Genomic DNA, 20274 nt, shown 5'->3' on the forward strand with positions numbered 1-20274 from the left:
ACTTTTCTCGAGATATACATTTTTGCCCAGAAATTTGAATGTTGCATGCGAAAGAGGGGGCAGAGAAAATACACACCGCTGAGTATTATAGTTTTTGAGTCACTTATTTGTTCTAAAAAGCCTTTCAAATGCGTCAATGACGTCATTTATTAGCAGAAAGCTAGTGTGTTGTGGGCAACAACGACCCAACCTGTAAGAAATCGAAAGGACGTAAGTAGTCGTTCATTCAACTTTTGACCTATAATCCATATCGATCTTGCAGAAACCACAATCCAATCTTCGATTTTTCAACGACAACCAGGTGAAAGAGACGCATTTAGCCGTCTAGCTCCATAGACCCCCATTGTTTTTGCACTTATTTGTGATCGCCCCTAGCGGAACTGCAGCAGATTGCAGGTACAATGGAGTTAATAGGGAGTGATCGGGCTCTGGGAGAATACAGCGTTACAAGAGGGTCTGGCGTCCCTTTGTTATGATGCACTTCCTGCGACGGTCACTCGTCTCTAAATGACTTAACTCCCTCTCCACGACAGGCAGTTTGCGCTTTAATATCTGTGCGGCCTGTACCTCGCAATTTTACACGCACGTTGCGAAACAAATACGCCTGAAGTGGGTGCAAAAGTGTTAGTACATTTGGCCCTGAGTTTCTGTGGGTAATAGGCCCTATCTTGGCAATCTAAAACGACCACATTGAAGGTGGTTTTGTTATCAAACGTCGGCGCCCGGCGCAAAAAGGTTGGTCTTGTTTCTTAATCAGTCACGGGTGTGTTTTGAATGAATGAATATCACATCTGTCATTCTATTGAACAGCAAGCAGCGCAACTTCAAACAGCGCATCGGTATTTTCATAGTCCGCTGCGCATTTGAAGAAATCTGCTTGCATGCAAGATGTATGGAACAGGTATCCCACTAAACCATGCTTTTACTAAAACCTTGCAGAGTATATAGCCTACACGCATCTGCACTAGTGTATTATTTGAACTCATAGGCAAAGTGAAACTAACTTCACCGTGGTGTCATAGTCAAGGACAAAGCAGTTATAGTTAATTACTTTCACTATTGACTGACAATGGGTTACCATCGAAAACAGCCTGAAAAAAGCAACACTTACCCCAATAATGTCCGAACAACTGAATAAAAAAACCTAAGTAAGATAGGAATAAACTTTGTGTCGTGATAAGAATACGCTGCGTTTCTGATTGTCAAAATAGGGCCCTTAGAGTTGTATGTTTCTTGATCAGGGCACTAATATGAGATCTTCCATAACCTTGAAGGTGCTAAATCTTGCATCAAATACCGTGAGGTACCTCTGAAGAGTCAAGCTAAAATATTTGAAGTGTTGACTACCACTCCTTGCCTGACAGTCATAGGTTTGTGGTAGCATAGTGGCTAAGGAGCTGGGATGGTTGGGCAGTGGCCTCAAAAGTTGTGGGTTCATTTCTCTACTTCCACCATTGTGCCCTTGAGCAAGGCACTTAACCCCGAGTTGCTCTGGGGAGAATGGTCTTTGTAATATAATTGCGATCGCTTTGGATAAAAGCATCTGCTCAATGAATAAATGTAAATGTTTCCTTTGAGATGAGATGAAGAAGATCTCTGTGTAGGAGGTGGAGTTATTTGACAGCCCAAGACCCAGTTACACAACACCACAAAAAGATGTCTTTATTTTGTCTGACAAGGGAGACAAAGAAACATTGAAATCTTGTGGTGTGCTATAAAGAGCTCAGTACTTCATTCGTGGTGGCCTGCTCTGACATGAGCGTGAAGGCAAGTTTAAACTATACAAAGTAAAGCTGCGAGAGAAACAAGGAAATTACCTTGTTCCTCCATTTATAGTGCATATAAAGAAATTTAGTGCAAATTCAACAAGGCAAGTCACATGAATAACTGTCACTTCCTAAGATCAAATACTGTATTTCCTATTGCAGGCTACAAATCAAAAAACAGAAACAACTTTAATGCGTTTTCAGATAGCAAAAGCTATCTATACATGAAGGGGTTGTGCTATCTATTTGAATCAAACTTCAAATCAATGATGCAGAAGCACCTGTAGACTTGGAATGCAACCAGATTATGAGTTAGCTGCTGGCTCCTCACTGGCTGGCGTTAAACACATGGGGTGTGGTGCTGTTAGTCCCACAGTCTAAATACTCAAACGTGTCCAAGGAAACCTGCTCAAAGTGGGCCAAATAGTACACGGTCATGGACACCCTGGAAAATTAAGACAGGTAGACAAGTTTAGTAAGATTTCATTAAACAAAATTAGTGATGATGATTAGTGGTTTGTGGACTACCTAACTAAATTACTACATTTGTATGATTGCAAATTGATATGTACATTGGTATGATACTGAAATGAGCTTTAAAAAAAGTAAAAGAAGACAGTTGCCCTATTCCATGTTTTTTTAAAAGGGTAACACTTTACACTCAGTAAGGGTACATAAATTAGCATTAATTCATGCATGAATTAATTCATGATTTATGTATTAGTATATGTATTCCTTAATATCTGATGAATCATCAGGAATTGAATTTGTCTTGAATTTCCCCTGGGGATCAATAAAGTATCTATCTATCTATCTATCTATCTAATTGAAATGAGTTCAGTCTGTCATTCGTGACCTACATGAACAACACATCACCTAAAGCATTAGGTACAGTAGGCACATCATTAAGAATTATGATTTATTATGCATGATCATACTTTCTGCCAAAAATGTGGTCATCACTGCTCAAATTCTGTTTTGAACACAACTTTGCAGTTTTCTAAACACGTAATTATTCATCACTTTACTTGAGGGGCCACAGACACGATGAACTCATGAACAATTAACCTTAAATTCATGTAATCATGCTTAATAAATAATAAAATCATAATGATGTACCCACCATACCTAATGCTTTAGTTGATGTGTTGTTCTTGCATGAGGTCATGAATGAGAGACTATGGACTCATGTAAATTCCTGATGATTCATAAGATATAAAGGAATGAAGTAATACATAAATCATTCATTAATTCATTCATGTACCCTTACTGTAAAGTGTTACCAAAAAAGGTGCTGAGAACTTTGCAAGTTATTGTGGAGTATTGAGCATGTTGTATAGCTTTATTATGCATCAGATACTACAACACTAAAAATCATGGGCATACACATCCATTTAGGTCTTCTGAATGATTAGATAGATAGATAGATAGATAGATAGATAGATAGATAGATAGATAGATAGATAGATACTTTATTGATCCCCAAGGGGAAATTCAATGTAGACATTGATATTGGGACACTGGAGACAGACCCAAATTCACTGTGTTACTTACTGAATTCTCAGAAATATGATGTGAATCTTCGTGGACGGAGACTTGCAGTAAGTACTGTGAATGTGAGAGACAGATGCAATGTGTTGAGAGTCTGAATGACTGTAATGTTAATCTCACTCTCATCTAAATAACAAAACTCAAACACTGTTTTTTTTGGTGAGAACTGGGAGAACATAGGCTCTAACTATTGTCCATACAGGGACTGATCAAAATACTACTAACATCTGCTGAAGAGGATGATAGCACATTGTAGCCAACCTTAAAAAGCCTTCATTTGTACATCACCTCCTCATGACACTCTCCAGAACAGGACAACTGCACCAATATAGAATAACCAGAAAGTCTATTCCAGATATGGAAAGTCAGGGAATTTGATCATTCCTGGGGCAAAGTCATGGAATATCAGGGAATTAATTTATGTAGCAGTTTAAAATTGATTAGCCAAAATACATACAGATATATTTCCCCGCAGAATTGTGTATATCTGGTTATTAGCTTTATTGCTTTGATTCATTATATAGTAGGTCATGGAATTTCAGTTTTTTTGTCAGGAAAAGTCAGGGAAGTCATGGAATTTTACATTTGACTTAGAGTGGGAACCCTGATAGCAGGACAGATCCAACAATTTATGTATCTAGATCCTCTCTGCTCTCAGCATCCAATAAAAAAAACTCTTTAAAAGAGTCAAGTAAATTGTTTTGTTTCACATTTTTTCCTGTTTGAAGGGGAATTCCGGTGTGATATTGACCTAAAGTGTGTTGAAACATGATACCGAGTGTGAACGTATGTCTCATAGCCCATCTCGGCTTGTCCCCTGCACTCCAAAATCTGGCGCTAGTTAGCCGATGCTACCAACAGCTTTTTCAATGGTGGTGCTTTGCATCGGGCTAGCCATGCAAATAAATCACTGTTTTACACCATTTACGAGGCTCAATGTATCTCCACACTTAATTGGTAGACTTCCGAGGGCCCTGACATTTAAAACGAGACATTGAGAACTTTGAAAAAGCACTGGTAGTTTACTTACAAGACGATTTATACAGACTGTGAGTCTGTCTCAATTGGTGTACTTATGTGAGTACACTTTTGTGTAGTACACTATGTGCACTGTGTGCTTACTGGCGGAGTGCGCAAATTTTAACAAAATAGTATTGTCTCATATCAAACACTAACTCCGTGCACTTCACAGAAATGACGATCGCAAACATTTTAATATAACTTTATTGGCGTCCTCAATTCGACAGTGACATGGTCATACTGTGTCAAAACATGAACCGTTTATGTTATAACTTGCTTGTACCTCCGTAAAGTCTGTTTTCCACTGCTGCTGCTTCAGCTTTCTCAACCGCGATTACCACGAGTTTGAAAACGCTCCCTCCCCTTCCGCTATTTGGCCAAGATGGCGTCCGTTAAGGGCGAAAAGTGTCCAGCGTTGCACACTCAGCTTTTTGACCGTTATGAGTGCACCATCCGGGAACTTGCAGCGCCCTTCGTGTCGTTGGAATTTTCAGTGTGAACACCCTCATGCACTCAAATTAGGTATTGTAAGTGCAGAAGTACGCGATTTGAGACACAGTCCATATCTTCACGAAGTTTAGTGTTTGCAGCCATCTTGAATTTAGTCACGATAAGTCGAGCGACGAGTAAGAATGAACAGGTATGATAAGGGATCAGATTCCAAAAATAATTCAGTGGAAATGCATGGATTCCAGTTTCTTCCAGTAGCAGCAACTGGAATCCATGCATTTCCACAGAATTATTTTTGGAATCTGATCCCTTATCATACCTGTTCATTCTTACTCGTCGCTCGAATTACCGTGACTAAATTCAAGATGGCTGCAAATCTGCGCCAGGTGCATAGATTAAAAGGGTTGCTCTTATTTTTCTTAATTAGTCATGGGTGTGTTTTAGGCGTAACATCCATTAAACCAATGAGAGTGACATCTGCCATTCCCTTTAAAAGCAAGGATGCAAAATAAAATGTGTTTCTTTTACTGTCTATGATTTTGATGAGTGAGCGCATCTTTGCAGAAGAAATCTGTTTACACATGAGACCGTGACCAAGTCATGATGAAAGAGGTACACAGATGAAAGCCAATTAATATCATATGAACTTTTTTGGTGCTGCCTCATTGAATTGATCAGCCTGAAAAAATCACAATAAGTAGAATACAAGAGATCCACACACAGCTAAGACCCATAGTTTCATGACTCTTGACAAAACGATCTCTATTTGATCATTTTTACAACTTACATCAGCCCATCGTCGGTCAGACTGACAAGAATCTTGAAAGAGAGCTGTGGGAAAGAAAAGAGTAGCAGAGTTGTGAAGTCAGCACATTCTGTGGGAAGTCCTTAATCTTTAATGAAAAGATTGTATGGACTAAAAGGATAAACAATGTTGACTCTCCTAGGATTAAGTCAAGTGCAGTAAGTTGCCTATTCAAGCACAAACAGGTTTAAGATGACCCTTTTGAGTGAAAAGCCATTTCACAATGCAGAACTTCATACAGTATGTTACCTTAATACTAGTTGTTAATGTATTTTGTTACTTAGAGGCAGTAGACATGGACATCAGTCAGACACACAAACGCACGCATGCACTCACACACAAACACATGCAGGCACTCACACATACACACACACAGCTTACTTTTCCCCCAGATCGTGGTAGGATGGTTGTTACATTGGCATCACTAGCTGAGCCGACAACCGTGTCCATATAGAAAACCTGCACTCCAAGGTGTGAGGCCTTCACCACTGCAAAGTTATCATTGCTGATATTCAAGGTGTTCTGCAACAGAACAGAGCATCACAGCCATCAGCCATGATTATGTGATGAGTGACAGTGCTTGTTCAACTGCATTTGCAAATAGATATTATAAAAATGAATTTCAAAACACTAAAGCTCAAACTCAAAAGGTAGAAAAGTACCGAAGAGGCCGAGCCTAAAATAATACTACATGCTATCATTTACAGTGTTGTGTAAAAATGAATTGAATTTAACACACAAATTCAATCATACTCCAGAAATAAAATCCTACCATGACAAAAGATATAAAAATGTGATGGTTCCTTTAGCTGAGATTTGTATGACTAGCAAACATTAATAAAGTACTTAGGGCATCATTTATTATTATGTAATGTTTGTCTATCCTCAAATGAATGGTTTGTTAGCAAATAAATTGTCTGTTCAATCAATGAATCATTACTGTTCATTGTTTCTTAATGTTAATTACTTTACATTAATTATGTTTAAGAGAGTGTGATGTTTAAGTTACTTTGATGAAGTTTGTGTACTTACAAAGAAATGTATTATTTATTAAAATAAATTCCATGGATATCATGGAATTCTGGATAAGAACCTCATAGCTTATGGGCGTCCATGACCCCAACAAATGTTCCTTTTATGAAACCTAAGTTATAGTATGGTTTAACAAAATGCTGTTCCACTGAATCTGAATTACACTTTGACAATATACGCACATGGACGGTGATATTGACGGCCTTTGGTGTGAAAGCCACATAGGCAGACTGAAAGGCTAACTCTGAGAGAGTCACACTGCGGGGGAACAGGAAAAAGAGGACGAGTCCACTGAAGAGCAGACACAGCCCGACTGACACACATACATATTGCTTCCTGTGGAGTTAAAAAACAAACATGTACAATTTTTAAAGATATAGTCTGTACAATATTGTTTAACTATACGGTATACAGGGTTGGGTCAGATTACTTTGAAATGTAATCCATTACTGACTACAAATTACACGGCAATTTTTGTAATCAGTAATGTAATCAGTTGGATTACCAAAAACATGTAACGTAATCTGATTACTTTAGGATTACTTTTAGATTACAATAAATATGTCCCTTAAGTAAAAGACACCACCACTGAATTGATGAAAGAATTCTCATTCTTTCTCTTTATTATTTCATTACATCTAAGAAATCTCTTTGCACTGAGTAAAGCATTCCTGTGTGAATTAACTGATCTTTTCCTCCAAAAATCTTAATGTAGCCCCTTGTTTTAGTGTTACCATTTACTTTGAGGTCACCAGGTCCATTTGTCTGAAAAACACCCAAAACGAATACATCTCTATAGCTATTCTCCACTTTGGGGGTGGTGTTTTTGTGGTTGAAATTTTCACCCCATCCCAAAATTGATCACTTAGTCGTCATGGATGTGATCATGGATCACTATTCTCCAAACATGCACAACTCAGCTTAACCTTTATAAGGGCACACCTGGACAATGAATTTAGCTTTCGTTGGATTTTTTTGACCCAGGGACATGGCCTGAGATTGAATGACACCATGTCCATTTCAATTGTGGGGGTGAGAAAATTATTCCTTTGTTTTTCAACCAGGGGGACCTGGTGACTTTCTCAAAGTAAACGGTAACACTAAAACACGAGGCTGTATTAAGATTAGGAGGAAAAGATCAGGCAGTGTGCCGAGAGACCTGCCCCAATAGTAAATAAGTTAGTAAGTAAGTATAGATACTCTTTTGATCCCGTGAGGGAAATTTGGTCTCCCAATCCGTGAATTAGTGAAGCACACAATGAGCACACAGTGAGGTGAAGCACACACCAACCCGGAGCAGTGAGTTGTCTGCCACAGCGGCGCTCGGGATCAGTGAGGGGTTAGGTGCCTTACTCAAGGGCACTTCAGCCGTGGATGTGGGCATGGGAGAGCAGTGCTCAACCACTTCCCCCGCCCACATTTTTTCTACTGGTCGGGGATTGAACCGGCAAGCCCGAAGCTTGTCAAATTAAAAGATAGCTAGGCTATCATAAAAAAGTTGCATTGTTTGCATGATAAAATGTAATCAGGTAATCCCCAACAATGTAACTGTAATCTGATTACACATTTTTTTATTGTAATCTGGGCTGATTATAGTTACTTGATTTTTGTAATCTGATAATCCAGATTACATGTAATCCGTTACTACCCAACCCTGACGGTATATAATCATAATCAATATTACACTACAACGTTCTGATTGCTGTTCTTACACTTTTATCAGTTCGGTCTACAAATTAACACACACACACAGGGGCGCCTGCAGGAATTAATGCTATGGTACGCACTCCCGACCCATCGCCCCCCGCAAAAATACGCGTGGACAATATTTGTCCGTTTCCCGGTTTAGCCGTGCATTGGTCAGCAAAAAATTAGCCTACATAGCATAACAACATCCACATGCAATAATACAACAACAACGTCTACTATGACCTATTCATTTGGACAACTTGATACAGCCCTATACAGGCTAAAGTTACCTTGTTTTGTTCTTGACATCTGGCTGTAATGCAGTCTAACGTTCTGACAAGCACACCAATTGCCTACCTTGTTCTTGCCCATCTGGAATAACTCCTCTAGCTTTGCTGCCTCCATACTTTCTGTTGTTTAAACTTGTGATCCATCATGTGTATTGAATTAGTTAATTAGCTCAACATTGTGTGCTGATAACCATATATAGATAGCCGAGTAAAAGAAAACAAGTAGCCTACGTGCCTGCATGCGTGTTGTGTCTCCTGATCAAACAAAGTGTTCACTAAGTTACGTAATAGAAAATTGTAAATAGCCTGATGGCAGCTAATGGGATACTGTGCATAGTTGGGAAGGTATGGTGGGCCAATTTGGTGTGAATACACACACATACACAGGGAACTTTTCTCTCGTTGTAGAGCCTGATGGTACGCACAGTGCGTACGGACGTACACCTGCAGGCGCGCCTGCACACACATATAAAAAAAACACATACACAGACGCGTGCACACACACACACATATCGACAGAGACTGATGTTAACTCACGTGTGTCTTGGCTTAAGTCTCTGGTCTGTGCATGGTATCACTGCTACCAATTTGTTCTCTTGACCTGAATATACAATAAACATTAAAGAGCTCAAGCCATTTTAGAAGAAGAAATCAATTTCTAGGAAAAGTCCCTGTAAACCAAAAATAAATATGTGTTGTGGGTTTGTCACACCACACCAAAAGATGTCATTATCAGGGATAAGGAGTAGCCTGGTAGCCTAGAAATCTAGACGCACCCTAGCGGCGGCAAATTAATTTGCTCAGCCTGTACGTCTAGTATCAAACCATAGGGATTTCTGTTGGCTGACGCCGTGGACTTCATCCAATCACAGCGCTCTATTTTGTTAGAGAGTCTTAAGACGGGCTTAACAGGATAACGACAGTCCTGCGACGGTGAACAACAAGGAAGGTGGCTATGGCGAACGAAGAGCGGTTGTTTGAATCGGCGTTGGCGTCAACTTTGGAGGAGTTGGACTTGTGCTTTTCTTTGAAAGTTGAGCAACACAATGCACTTAAGTCATTCCTTTCCAAGAAGGATGTATTTGCCGTTTTGCCGACCGGATACGGATATGGTCGTAGCGCTGGCCTATTGCATGCCTAGGCAGTTTGAAAGACAATTCTCTGCCCGCCCTTTGGATTAAGCGAGGTGAATGGTTCGATTCCAGACTATACATTTCAATGATATAGGATGGCCCGCCAGGCTAGTAGCCTGGGTGAACCCAGAAAAACCTGTTAGCATATTTGAATTAGCAATAGGCGTGTTCGACTTCGACTTAGTCTGACTTGGTCTTGCTTTCTATGTAAACGTGATCTTCAGAGGCTAGCCGGGAGGAGCTACAACAGAGGGCAGCTCATCCCGGACAGACAGGCTACAGTCTGCCTGACGTGACTCGCGGGAGACATCGCGGGAGATATCGCGGAATGTTGTTTGCAATAAACACAGCAGAACTTTAAAATGAACATTAAAATGAGCATAATGACTGACAAAATAAATTCTTATGATGTAGTTTAAATAAACCACTGTTGTCATACAGTTAACAGGCCTGAATTGTAGCACATAAATTCAATATCAAGTGTTTCCCCTATATGTGTGTCTATCTATTTAGCCAACAGCAGAAAATAACAGAATATCCAAACGTTTTCAGTAGGCTAGCCTACCATTGTTGCAGAAATCACGTATAAGAAGGTATCCCTTCGATTTCTGTTTATTTTCGCATATTCCAACATAAGGAAGCGGCATGAGACTACCGTCAAAATCGTCATGAGGACATTCCTCCCAAATGGCCCTATCACGTCTTTGAACTGACGTCATGAGGGCGTGTTTTAGCTCGTGCAGCTCGTGGAAGGCAACTGCAAGATCTGTCTGCAGGCTAAGACTCCCGCGATATTTTAAGGTCATGTGACATGGTGTCACGGTGGTAAGTCCCTCCCCGGCTGACAAAAGTCGGACAGAATTTCTGACCAGCAAGCATTGCGTCCATCCCAGTATGCATTGTGTTCAACCCAGCATGCATCACATCAAGTCAGATCTGCACAGATCTGCCTCAAGTCGAACACGCCTATTGTTACAAAAACCCAGGCACCAATAGGGAGGGAAAGTGAAAACCAGCGCCCCAAGTGGTTGCGTTCCTATCGGAGATCAGCTCCAATGTTAAGTCCCATAGACCTATTTCAAAAAAAATATTGTGAAGCCAAATCAGCGATGTTATCCACCAAAAATATGTTTCAGTGTCTATACAGTAATAATATTCTAACTGTGAAAATGTCAGACCCTATTTTGCCTTATTTAAGAAAATCGAAATTGCTCCTTTTGTTTCATAAACGAACTACAAAAGAAGTCACGTGACTTTACCCTTCAACGTTACTCATGGTAGCATGGTTTGTTTATTAGCCTGGTTAGCATTTACACTTAACACTTACAGCTAGCTCTTCATGTGAGTAGAAGCACAACACCAGTTATCCTGACATAAAGGTTATCACCACGTGGTTTACATCACGTTCCGTTATTACAAAAATATGTTAAGCCAGTTAAGCAAATTGCGTATTGATCAGTTAGAGATTAATGCTGCTTTCGAGATGTCTCATAAATGTCTCGTAAATCCGCTGCCCGAGTTGGAAAATGTAAATTACCCAGCTTTCTTGCGCCATTTTGGGCAGGCACGCCCACTTTACCTCGGAGTACTTGAGGGTACCCCGAGGTGGACGTACGACCTTATAACAAACATGGCTGCGCCCATAGTTGAGATGAGATGGCATGTATTTTTTTTGCATATGTACTGTGTTGGTCATGTTAAAGTTGATGTAATGCTCTTACACACTAGATTACATTGCTGCTTCAATCCGGTCACCAATTCATGCATTGCACGGTCTTGCTGTGCCTGCAATACAATGTAACAATTTGTTTTCCAGCCGTTTAGCTAGAGGCTACATGTAGCACAAAACAATAACAACGACTAGCCTCCTGCTAATGCCCCTCGTGGCTCGAGAGAAAGGCGTTCCTAAAGCCAGTCATTGGTACATGTTGTACGGGTGAGTGTACGATGATTTACGAGACATCTCGAAAGCAGCATAAGCGCCCAAACATGTGACGTCACATGCAGCTGTAGTTCCTTATCACCATGTTACGACAAAAACTCAAAACAATTCAACTGATCCTAAAAATAAGGTATGACCACTTGAAGCAATAGAGGGGACCCCAGTGCCTAACATATGGAAGGCATTAAATTAAGATCCCAATGTGCACCGAGATATATTTTTTCTAAAAAAAGAATCCCATCCACTCCGCTAAACTCTAGGAACGCAACCACTAGATGGCGATGAGATTACTTTCCCTCCCTATCACAATCGTTTACCCAGCATGGGGACCGCTGTCTCGCTATCCGGCAAAAGATTCTTTGGACGCCGCTATTTATGGATTTCCGGCTCCCATTGACTTACATTGAATACATGTAAACAAAACGTCAATTATGTGCTCAAACTAACGCCGCTGACTTATGTAAACAACCATTCCACTTTGATACGAAACTACATAATTGTACAACATTTATACAACAAAAATCACAGAATTTGGATCAAGTAATGTGGAGAAATCTTATGCAAAGTGTCAACCCCTAACAATGTGCCCATTGCCCAAATTTATGGTCGACTAATGTCGAATGTCAGAGTAATGACATTGAAAAAGGTACCTTCATGATACACTTTAATTTATAAAGGTACGAAGTATAAAAAGAAAAACACAATTTATCAGATGGATTACCCAAATAATTTGTAACAAAGTAAAACATTTATTCGAGGGCACATCTATTCCCAGAACTATAATGGGTGTTAAATATTCCACAACCACTAGATGGCAGCATGACACAGCACATAAAGTACACATACGTTTCGCTGCGACCTGAAGGATGGCGTGGTTGAATATCCACTTCTCCTGCACTTCGGGTCTAATAGCGAGTGAATTGTATGATCACCAGATGACGCCATTTCACTGCACCTCGGGCCTAATAGCTGCTGTAACTTCGTTTAAGTAATAAGCCTCGAGGAGCCGACGGTTACAATTGTTTTATGGGCGTTGTTAGCCACGCTGCGCAAGCCGGGTAGGCTACAGAAGAAGCCAATAGGCTACAGTCGCGTGTGTTTGTGGTGATTTATTCTACAGATAATAACAACAGTAAGAACATAGGCTAACCTAAGTCATGACGACACGGGGGCTTAAGTCTCATGTTGGCCTATGACTACTAGGCTACCAAGCACGTCTGGGTCTGCGACAGTGAAATAGCTCCAATATTAATTGTGGCGCCAATGAATATATGCTAACATGAATCTCATCAGTCACCTATAGATAAGGGTTAGGCTATAACATATGTAGGCTATAATGTAAAAATAGGGTCATATCATATAATGTTGACTTATTAAGATGGGGGAGAGAGCTGAACATATTACACTGAACTAATTGTTCATTGTTGAAAATCAATCAAAAGTTTGTAGTTGATCCAGATGTCATTGGTCGCAAGGACTGTTAATGGGTGTATCCACAATTGGGACCTTGTTACAAGTTGGTCTTTCAGCTGCTAATGCAATCAGTGGCCGTCAGAAAACATGTTAGACAACTGAGGAATGAGATGCCACACATAAAATGTACAGTCAAACAGAATGCACAAACATCAATGGGAATCCACCAAACACAGCAGGGAACCATGTTATTGTCAATCAGCACTCTGCCACGCTAAATCAGACCCTGCTTATGTTTGTGCAGAGCAGAACAGATATTTGTAGATATGATGCAGGACCTGTTAAGAGAGATTGGCAACTCAGTCTCCCTCATACTAGTCCCTACGGTGAACGATGTAATAGCATAGTGCTGCTGCTTCTGATGTGCAAGACAAGACAGGGTATATATTCATAATGTGACAGGCAGCATGTATTTATCATTATGTTACAACCTCTGAACAACTACTATTGATGTTAGAAGAACAAAACAATACATCTTCAAATGTTCATTACTTATTACATGTGTTATAAAAACAAAATCCTTGTCTGCTTTCTGTGTTTTTGCATGCACCTGTCAACAGGGGTGTAAAGACATATTTGTTCACCATGCACTTAGGCTGTTCTGAGTCATTGTTTGTATGTTATAGTATTTGTTGATTTGCATTTATTGCCCATTGATATTGCATTCACATTATTGTTTATTATTGTTATTCTCCTTATTAATGTAGTGTCACCAACATTTAAAATAATATCAACTGACATTGTTATTCATAGCCATATTTATTCTGCTCTTATAAGGTAATACAGTGCACATATTTATATTTAATTTATACTACTCTAAACCACCTTCTGAAAATCAACTGTATAGTGTTTCACTGCACCATATTTCTTGACCTGTCTCACCACCTGCCTATAGGCTGCTTACACCACCTTACTTACAACACTTTGAAGAGCCAAAAACAAAGCTCAGCACACCTGTTCAACAAGTTTTTATTGTCCACTACTGGGGAAATTCATCGGCAACACTTTATTTTAATGTGTCGCCGTTACAGTGTACCTACCTAATTAGGTACAGTGGTACAACCTGTGTAACAACATGTACTATCAGGTACTGTACTATCATTGTACTTGCATTATGTATTTGTGGGTACTTACATAGGCTATAGTTGTTACATTGTAATACTGAGTGCTTTTACAAAATGTTGCCAATTTGCCTAAATTTTCATCAGAGGCAAAGAGCTGACTGGATGGGGTAAATCTGGTCATGAAAGATTTGATATACAAATCATTCTTAGCTCCAGTCAAGGCCTCATTGTCTTCAGTGTACATGTAACAGCTGTGCTGCTACAACCTTGTTACTCTTTGATACAGTGGAATAAACCTATTAAGAGTACCAATTAATTACTTACATGTACATATGACATGTATGTTGTGTCTTCGATGTCTTGGAACAGGTCTACTAATTCACATGTACTGTGTGGTGTAACAGCAGACATGTTTCAACACATCAATTACAGGATGCATGACATCATTGACAGGATATAATATGTACATGTAAGTACTTAACTGGTACACTTTATTTGAATGGGTTTATTCCACTGTATCAAAAGAGTAATAAATAACACAGTTGATACATGTACTACAGTATGTAGGGTAATTGCAGACATGTTCCAAGACACCAATGACACAACATGTAATGTAATATGTAATTGTAAGTGGGCAATTCCACGGAAAATGGACTTTGTCACATCCATAACGCCAGTGAAATGCCTTGGCATTTGTATGATGTGAATGTTACTATTCATTTTTTGTGCATTTTTTCTCATGTACATTCTTCAGCCAAAAATAGCAAATGCTCAAATTTCATGTAATCATTCACATCATACCATACCATCACATTTTATTAGCGTTATGGATGTTAGAAAAAACGTAATTTTCCATGGAATTGCCCAAGTACTTAGTACTTATGCCACTGTATCAAAGAGCAATAAGTGTGTACCAACACAGTTGATGTAGTGAATTAGTAGACCTGTTCCAAGACATCGAAGACACAACATACATGTCATATGTACATGTAAGTAATTAACTGGTACACTTAATAGGTTTATTCCACTGTATCAAAGAGTAACAAGGTTGTAGCAGCACAGCTGTTACAAGGATACAAGGAAGTTTATTGTCACATGCATATAGTTACTGGAAGTAAGAAATGCAGTGAAATTATGTCTGGTGTCAGCCTATTTGTGCATTTATATAAATGTAGCGTGACAAGTGTGTTTACATACAGCAAAAACTCTTCTGTATTGCCCTCTCTCTCTCTGTATAAATATATATATATATATATATATATATATATATATACACATACATACATACACACACACACATTACATACATACACATATAAATGTAGCGTGACAAGTGTGTGTTTACATGCAGCACTAACTTCAGTTCAGACCGACAACCTGTTCTGTATTGCTCTCTCTCTCTCTCTCTCTCTCTCTCTCTCTCTCTCTCTCTCTCTCTGTGTATATATATATATATATGTGTGTGTGTGTGTGATATATATGTGTGTGTGTGTGTGATATATATGTGTGTGTGTGTGTGTGTGTATATATATATATATATATATATATATATACATATATATATATATATATATATATCCATGCATATACATATGTATTGTATGTAGTATTGCATTACTAGCCTATTCTAATTTGGTTTGTTCTATTGACATGGAATGAATGAACAGGCACACGTGACTATGGAGTAGGTCTACTTCACAATTCAGATTTTCAGATGGTGCGTTGTGGCTGACAACGGCCCTAAAATCTCGAGTGTCTAGGTTTATTGCTGGTTCCTGGTTGCTGTAGTGCAATGATGTCATCTGCTGGCCGTGCCGCGCAATAGCGCCACAACATATGTAATTTCACTGGACATTACGGTAAAAATCTTATAATATTCGTGTCATCCAGCTAACATATTGCTTAATTACCATGAGTCACCGATGTGACCTCTTATACGTGACTCATGGACAAGGGGAAATGCCATTAACTCGGCGTCACGCAGCGGCAATTTTCTTAATATCGATATTTCTCCACATTACTCGATCCAAATTCTGTAATTTTTGCTGGATAAATGTTGTACAAAAATGTAGTTTCGTATCAAAGTGGAATGGTTGTTGTCATAAGTCAGCGGCGTTAGTTTGAGCACATAATCGCTTTGGACAAAGGCGTCTGCTAAATCCATAACCATAACCATAATTGAGGTTTTGTTTACATCTGTTCAATGTAAGTCAATGGGCGCCGGTATTCGGCCAATGGCGGCGCCCAAAGAATCTTTTGCCGGATAGCGAGACAGCGGTAGCATGGGGCGGGCTTTCTATGACAGATAGATCAGTGTATTCAACACACACACACACACACACACACACACACCTCTCGGGATGCGGCCTGTGCCCTGACAGGTGGGGCAGTCCACTGTATCTTCGAAGGCAGATTTGCCCTCTGCCCTCTGTTTGTCCTGTGGTAAGATGAGCTGGGCGTCATCAGCCCCACTGCGACTAAGATGGGCCCCCATCCCACGCTAGAGTGAAGATGAGACACAAGACTATGAGCCCTAGGTCACTGATAAGAGTAGTCTAATAGCAGCTATACAATGCAACATAATTGTCCCATCGAAAAATACCTAATTTTGCATTTTGCCACTCTGACGTGTGCCGCGCGCGCTGTAGCCGACATAGATTTTGAGCCTGGCGGCAAGCACAACAAAAAGCGCATCCTAGCGGAGAGCGCCAACGCCTGCCCTTCCTATGTAGACCTTTACTAGGCTATTTTTATGTTGGTAATATTGTTGTTTAAATAAATACATGTAGAATTAGAATAGAATTCATGTCTCATGTGCCTTGTACATAGACCGATTATTGGTCACTACTCCTGAGTTCAAAGTTCTAGGCTACTGAGGTTCAAGATAGTAAACATCGCGTGAGGATGCATATGCGTCACGTGAAAGCTTCCTGTCACACTTAAGGTTTATTTGAAAAAAGCAGGCTGTTTTTGTCAACATTACGTCCTCTCTCCCTCTAGTAGGCTACAGATGAATCAATACCTTAGGTCTACATTCCATATCAAATGTAAAGCCTACTTAATATATTGATCAGTTTTTAATAAATAAAATCAGTTTCCAGCAATGCCAGTTTCGTGTGCGCAGGTACAATTGTCAATAGCCTACAACGAGTTGTTTACTCACCAAGTTAGGCTATATACTGCAGTGTGACGGTCTCATGTTGAAGAAAACACTAACATCGCCAAGCACAACTCTCAGTGGGGCGGAAAGCAATCCCCTGCGATGACCATAGGCGATGACACATTCAACGCTGTATCAAAGATGGTTGATTACGAAGATACTTCATGAGAGGCTATTTCCTGTCCCTGGAAATGTATGCAAATAGGGTAGCAGTACACGCCCCCGCACATTTATGCAGTGATCGGGCTCTCTTTTTAACGTTGAGGTCTATGGCAGAATCCAAGAATTTCCCAGAATTTGTCAAAGCCTTATTTTTCTGAGCAATGGATGCACATTTCGGACACGGTATCATGATCTCCAAACCCTCCTCCCTATTTCAGTAGAATGTCGTGATAGTATGACCCTCCAGTCGGGAGAAAATTAACATTAATGAAGGTGTACACCAAGTTTATTTTGTACTCCGGCTTGTCTGGCGTGGAACCGAGGCGTTCAAACGTAAGTCATACGTCAGTGACACGCCCCTGTACAGGCGGGAACTCATACAGTATATGCGGGAACTGAACCAGAGCCCGTCTCTGACTGAACTCCACTTTGCCCTCATAAACATGAACTAGGACGACCCATCTTGCTACGCATTCATTATCTTTGTCCTTAGTTTTTTTTTCCGACTGGGTTTCCTGGTTGTCGTGACGTTGCAAAAACGAAACATTTTGATTTTTTGTTATACGAATCTGCTGCCATCCTCTGGAGAGTCATTAGTTGTCTGTACTTGATTTGCAATGGTGGCTTTGGCATAAGATGCAGAGATGTGATATATTATGCCCCCTCCCCCCCACATAAAATAAATGATAAAAATAATAAAATAAAATAAATATATACCAGAACATTGTGTGAATATTATTGTGATGTTTATTAGTGACTGATTTCATCATCACATCTGGATAACATATGAGTGTTTTATGAAGTATTACAGTTAGAGCCCAGTTAGACAGACAGACAGACAGACAGACACACACACACACCACCACCACCATCACCATCATCATCATCATCATCATCAGTAATCATACCTGTTGAGACAGACTAATGATCACATATTTTATCTAAAGAGGGCCATTCAATTCCAGCGGACTCCTCTAGCTTAAGGAATAGACCTGTTTGGGTACACATGAATGATGCATTACAGCCTTCAAGACCTCGCCATGACCCCAGAGATGCTCACTCAAGGGGCTGCATATGTCAATTACCTTATCCATTACATTCATGAAATTCAAGTTTATCCAATTTACAAACTTGGTAGTACCATTCCAGATGTGACTAGCAACTGGCCACAGTACAAGACTAAAATACAGTATGATGCTGTTTTTTAGCACACATTTTTAGCACAAACTGATTTAGACTGGCGGTTTTGCACAAATCAACTCTCACGTTAGAATAGCTATAGGCTACTGCCTGTCAAAGTAAAGTGGGAAAAGTGCAAAGCTGGACTAGCCTTAAGTGCTTCCTTTCATAGCAATAACATTCCAGTCTTACTAGACCTATAGCTTAATGTCATACTATTATATAAGACAATAAGACAATAAAGAAAAACCCCCAACATAAAATACATCATTCGTTTCAACATTTTAGATATACATTTTTCCAAATGTACCAATAAGTATTCTCATTTCAGCTGGATTCAGAGTAGTTTTGTTCAGACTTTACTTGGACAATCCGCCCACAGACTATCTACAGATGATCAGATTATCAACAAACTATCTGTTGACTACAATTTATTGTTAAGGTAAAGATTCGGAGTTGGATTTGGTTAAGGTGATGTTCCTCAATTATTCAACAATCGTTACATAGATTTGTTCATTCATTTTACATACTGAACTTGAATGTTAACAGATGATCTGTTAAGTCTCTGTGGGCAGACTATCCACGTAATGTGTTACCATACTGTTTCACTTGACCTTACAGAAGGCGACAGCTATTCATTCCAGCTTGACTGAAAGCTCACGTTTTTTCATTTAATTAATATTTTCTATTTTCCATCATTAGCCTTTACCATCATCTACTTACATACAGTGCAAATGGAATCATACAAATGATGCTCTAAAACCCAAATACCATTAATGCCAGCAATTGCTGAAATACCTTTAAAACATAGTGTTCTCCTAAAGATTTCTTTCCAAAAGCATCTATTGTGTAACATATGAAAAGAAACAATATTAAAATATACAAAACCCTCCTAAGATTTGGAATGATACTTAAAAATGTCAGTTTTGGTTCAGGTAAAAGAAAACAATTGCAGTTGATTTTGGGATATCTACATACAAATATATTCTCTGTTCCTGTTCCCATCCAACTCACCCAAAACATGAACACAAACCTCTGCATGCTTAGAAGCCTTGGTCTGAGCACAAACTGCACTCTTTTCAGAAAGCAAGCACTGAACACACACACAAGTTCAAAACAAACCTTCCTCTTAAGACTAGTTGCCTTGTAAAACTATTTGCTTTGGGTCCCTCAAATCACAAACAACTAACTGATTATTTTACATTATACGGGTGCAAATGACATATTCATGGTGATCGCATTGTACAAACATACGCTTTCAGTACAATATCAGTAAGAAGGGGACACCCACGTTATTGTCATAGGCAATGACACTACACCATACAAAAGAGTGGGAATGTATTCCTTGATAAGGATTATGTATCCGCACTGTGCTGATTGGAGTATGGTATGAGTGTGAGCTTTTTTTTTTTAATGAAGAAATGAAGAATACTCCGTCATAGCATGAAGTACTTTGTTATTTGTAAAATGCCAGAAATTTGATATATAGCCAGAGAGCAGGAGACCATATTTCCAGTCTACATCCCCTGTGTATCTAATAGACAAATCAATAAGTGCA

General features: G+C 39.5%; 1 protein-coding gene across 1 annotated transcript; it reads right to left on the reverse strand.

Moving 5' to 3' along the window:
• Positions 1 to 1636: 1636 nt before the first annotated feature.
• LOC121706274 (transmembrane protein 106B-like) lies at positions 1637 to 17529 on the reverse strand. Its single transcript, XM_042087886.1, has 8 exons — positions 17379 to 17529; positions 16568 to 16715; positions 9141 to 9204; positions 6807 to 6960; positions 5974 to 6114; positions 5575 to 5618; positions 3321 to 3374; positions 1637 to 2211 (listed from the first exon to the last, which is right to left on the reverse strand). Exons 2-8 carry the CDS (start codon positions 16707 to 16709, stop codon positions 2094 to 2096), a joined length of 717 nt encoding a protein of 238 aa, XP_041943820.1. The 5' UTR covers positions 16710 to 16715; positions 17379 to 17529; the 3' UTR covers positions 1637 to 2093.
• Positions 17530 to 20274: the final 2745 nt, after the last annotated feature.

Source organism: Alosa sapidissima, chromosome 3, assembly GCF_018492685.1.
Source record: "Alosa sapidissima isolate fAloSap1 chromosome 3, fAloSap1.pri, whole genome shotgun sequence".
NCBI lineage: Eukaryota > Metazoa > Chordata > Actinopteri > Clupeiformes > Clupeidae > Alosa > Alosa sapidissima.

Coding starts and splice junctions, on each gene's coding strand:
- LOC121706274 (XM_042087886.1), bottom strand. CDS start 16,709: ATGGGGGCCCATCTTAGTCGCAGTGGGGCTGATGACGCCCAGCTCATC. Junction 9,205..16,567: donor CACAGGCCGCATCCCGAGAG/GTGTGTGTGTGT, acceptor TTGTATATTCAG/GTCAAGAGAACAAATTGGTA. Junction 3,375..5,574: donor CTGACCGACGATGGGCTGAT/GTAAGTTGTAAA, acceptor TCACATTCACAG/TACTTACTGCAAGTCTCCGT.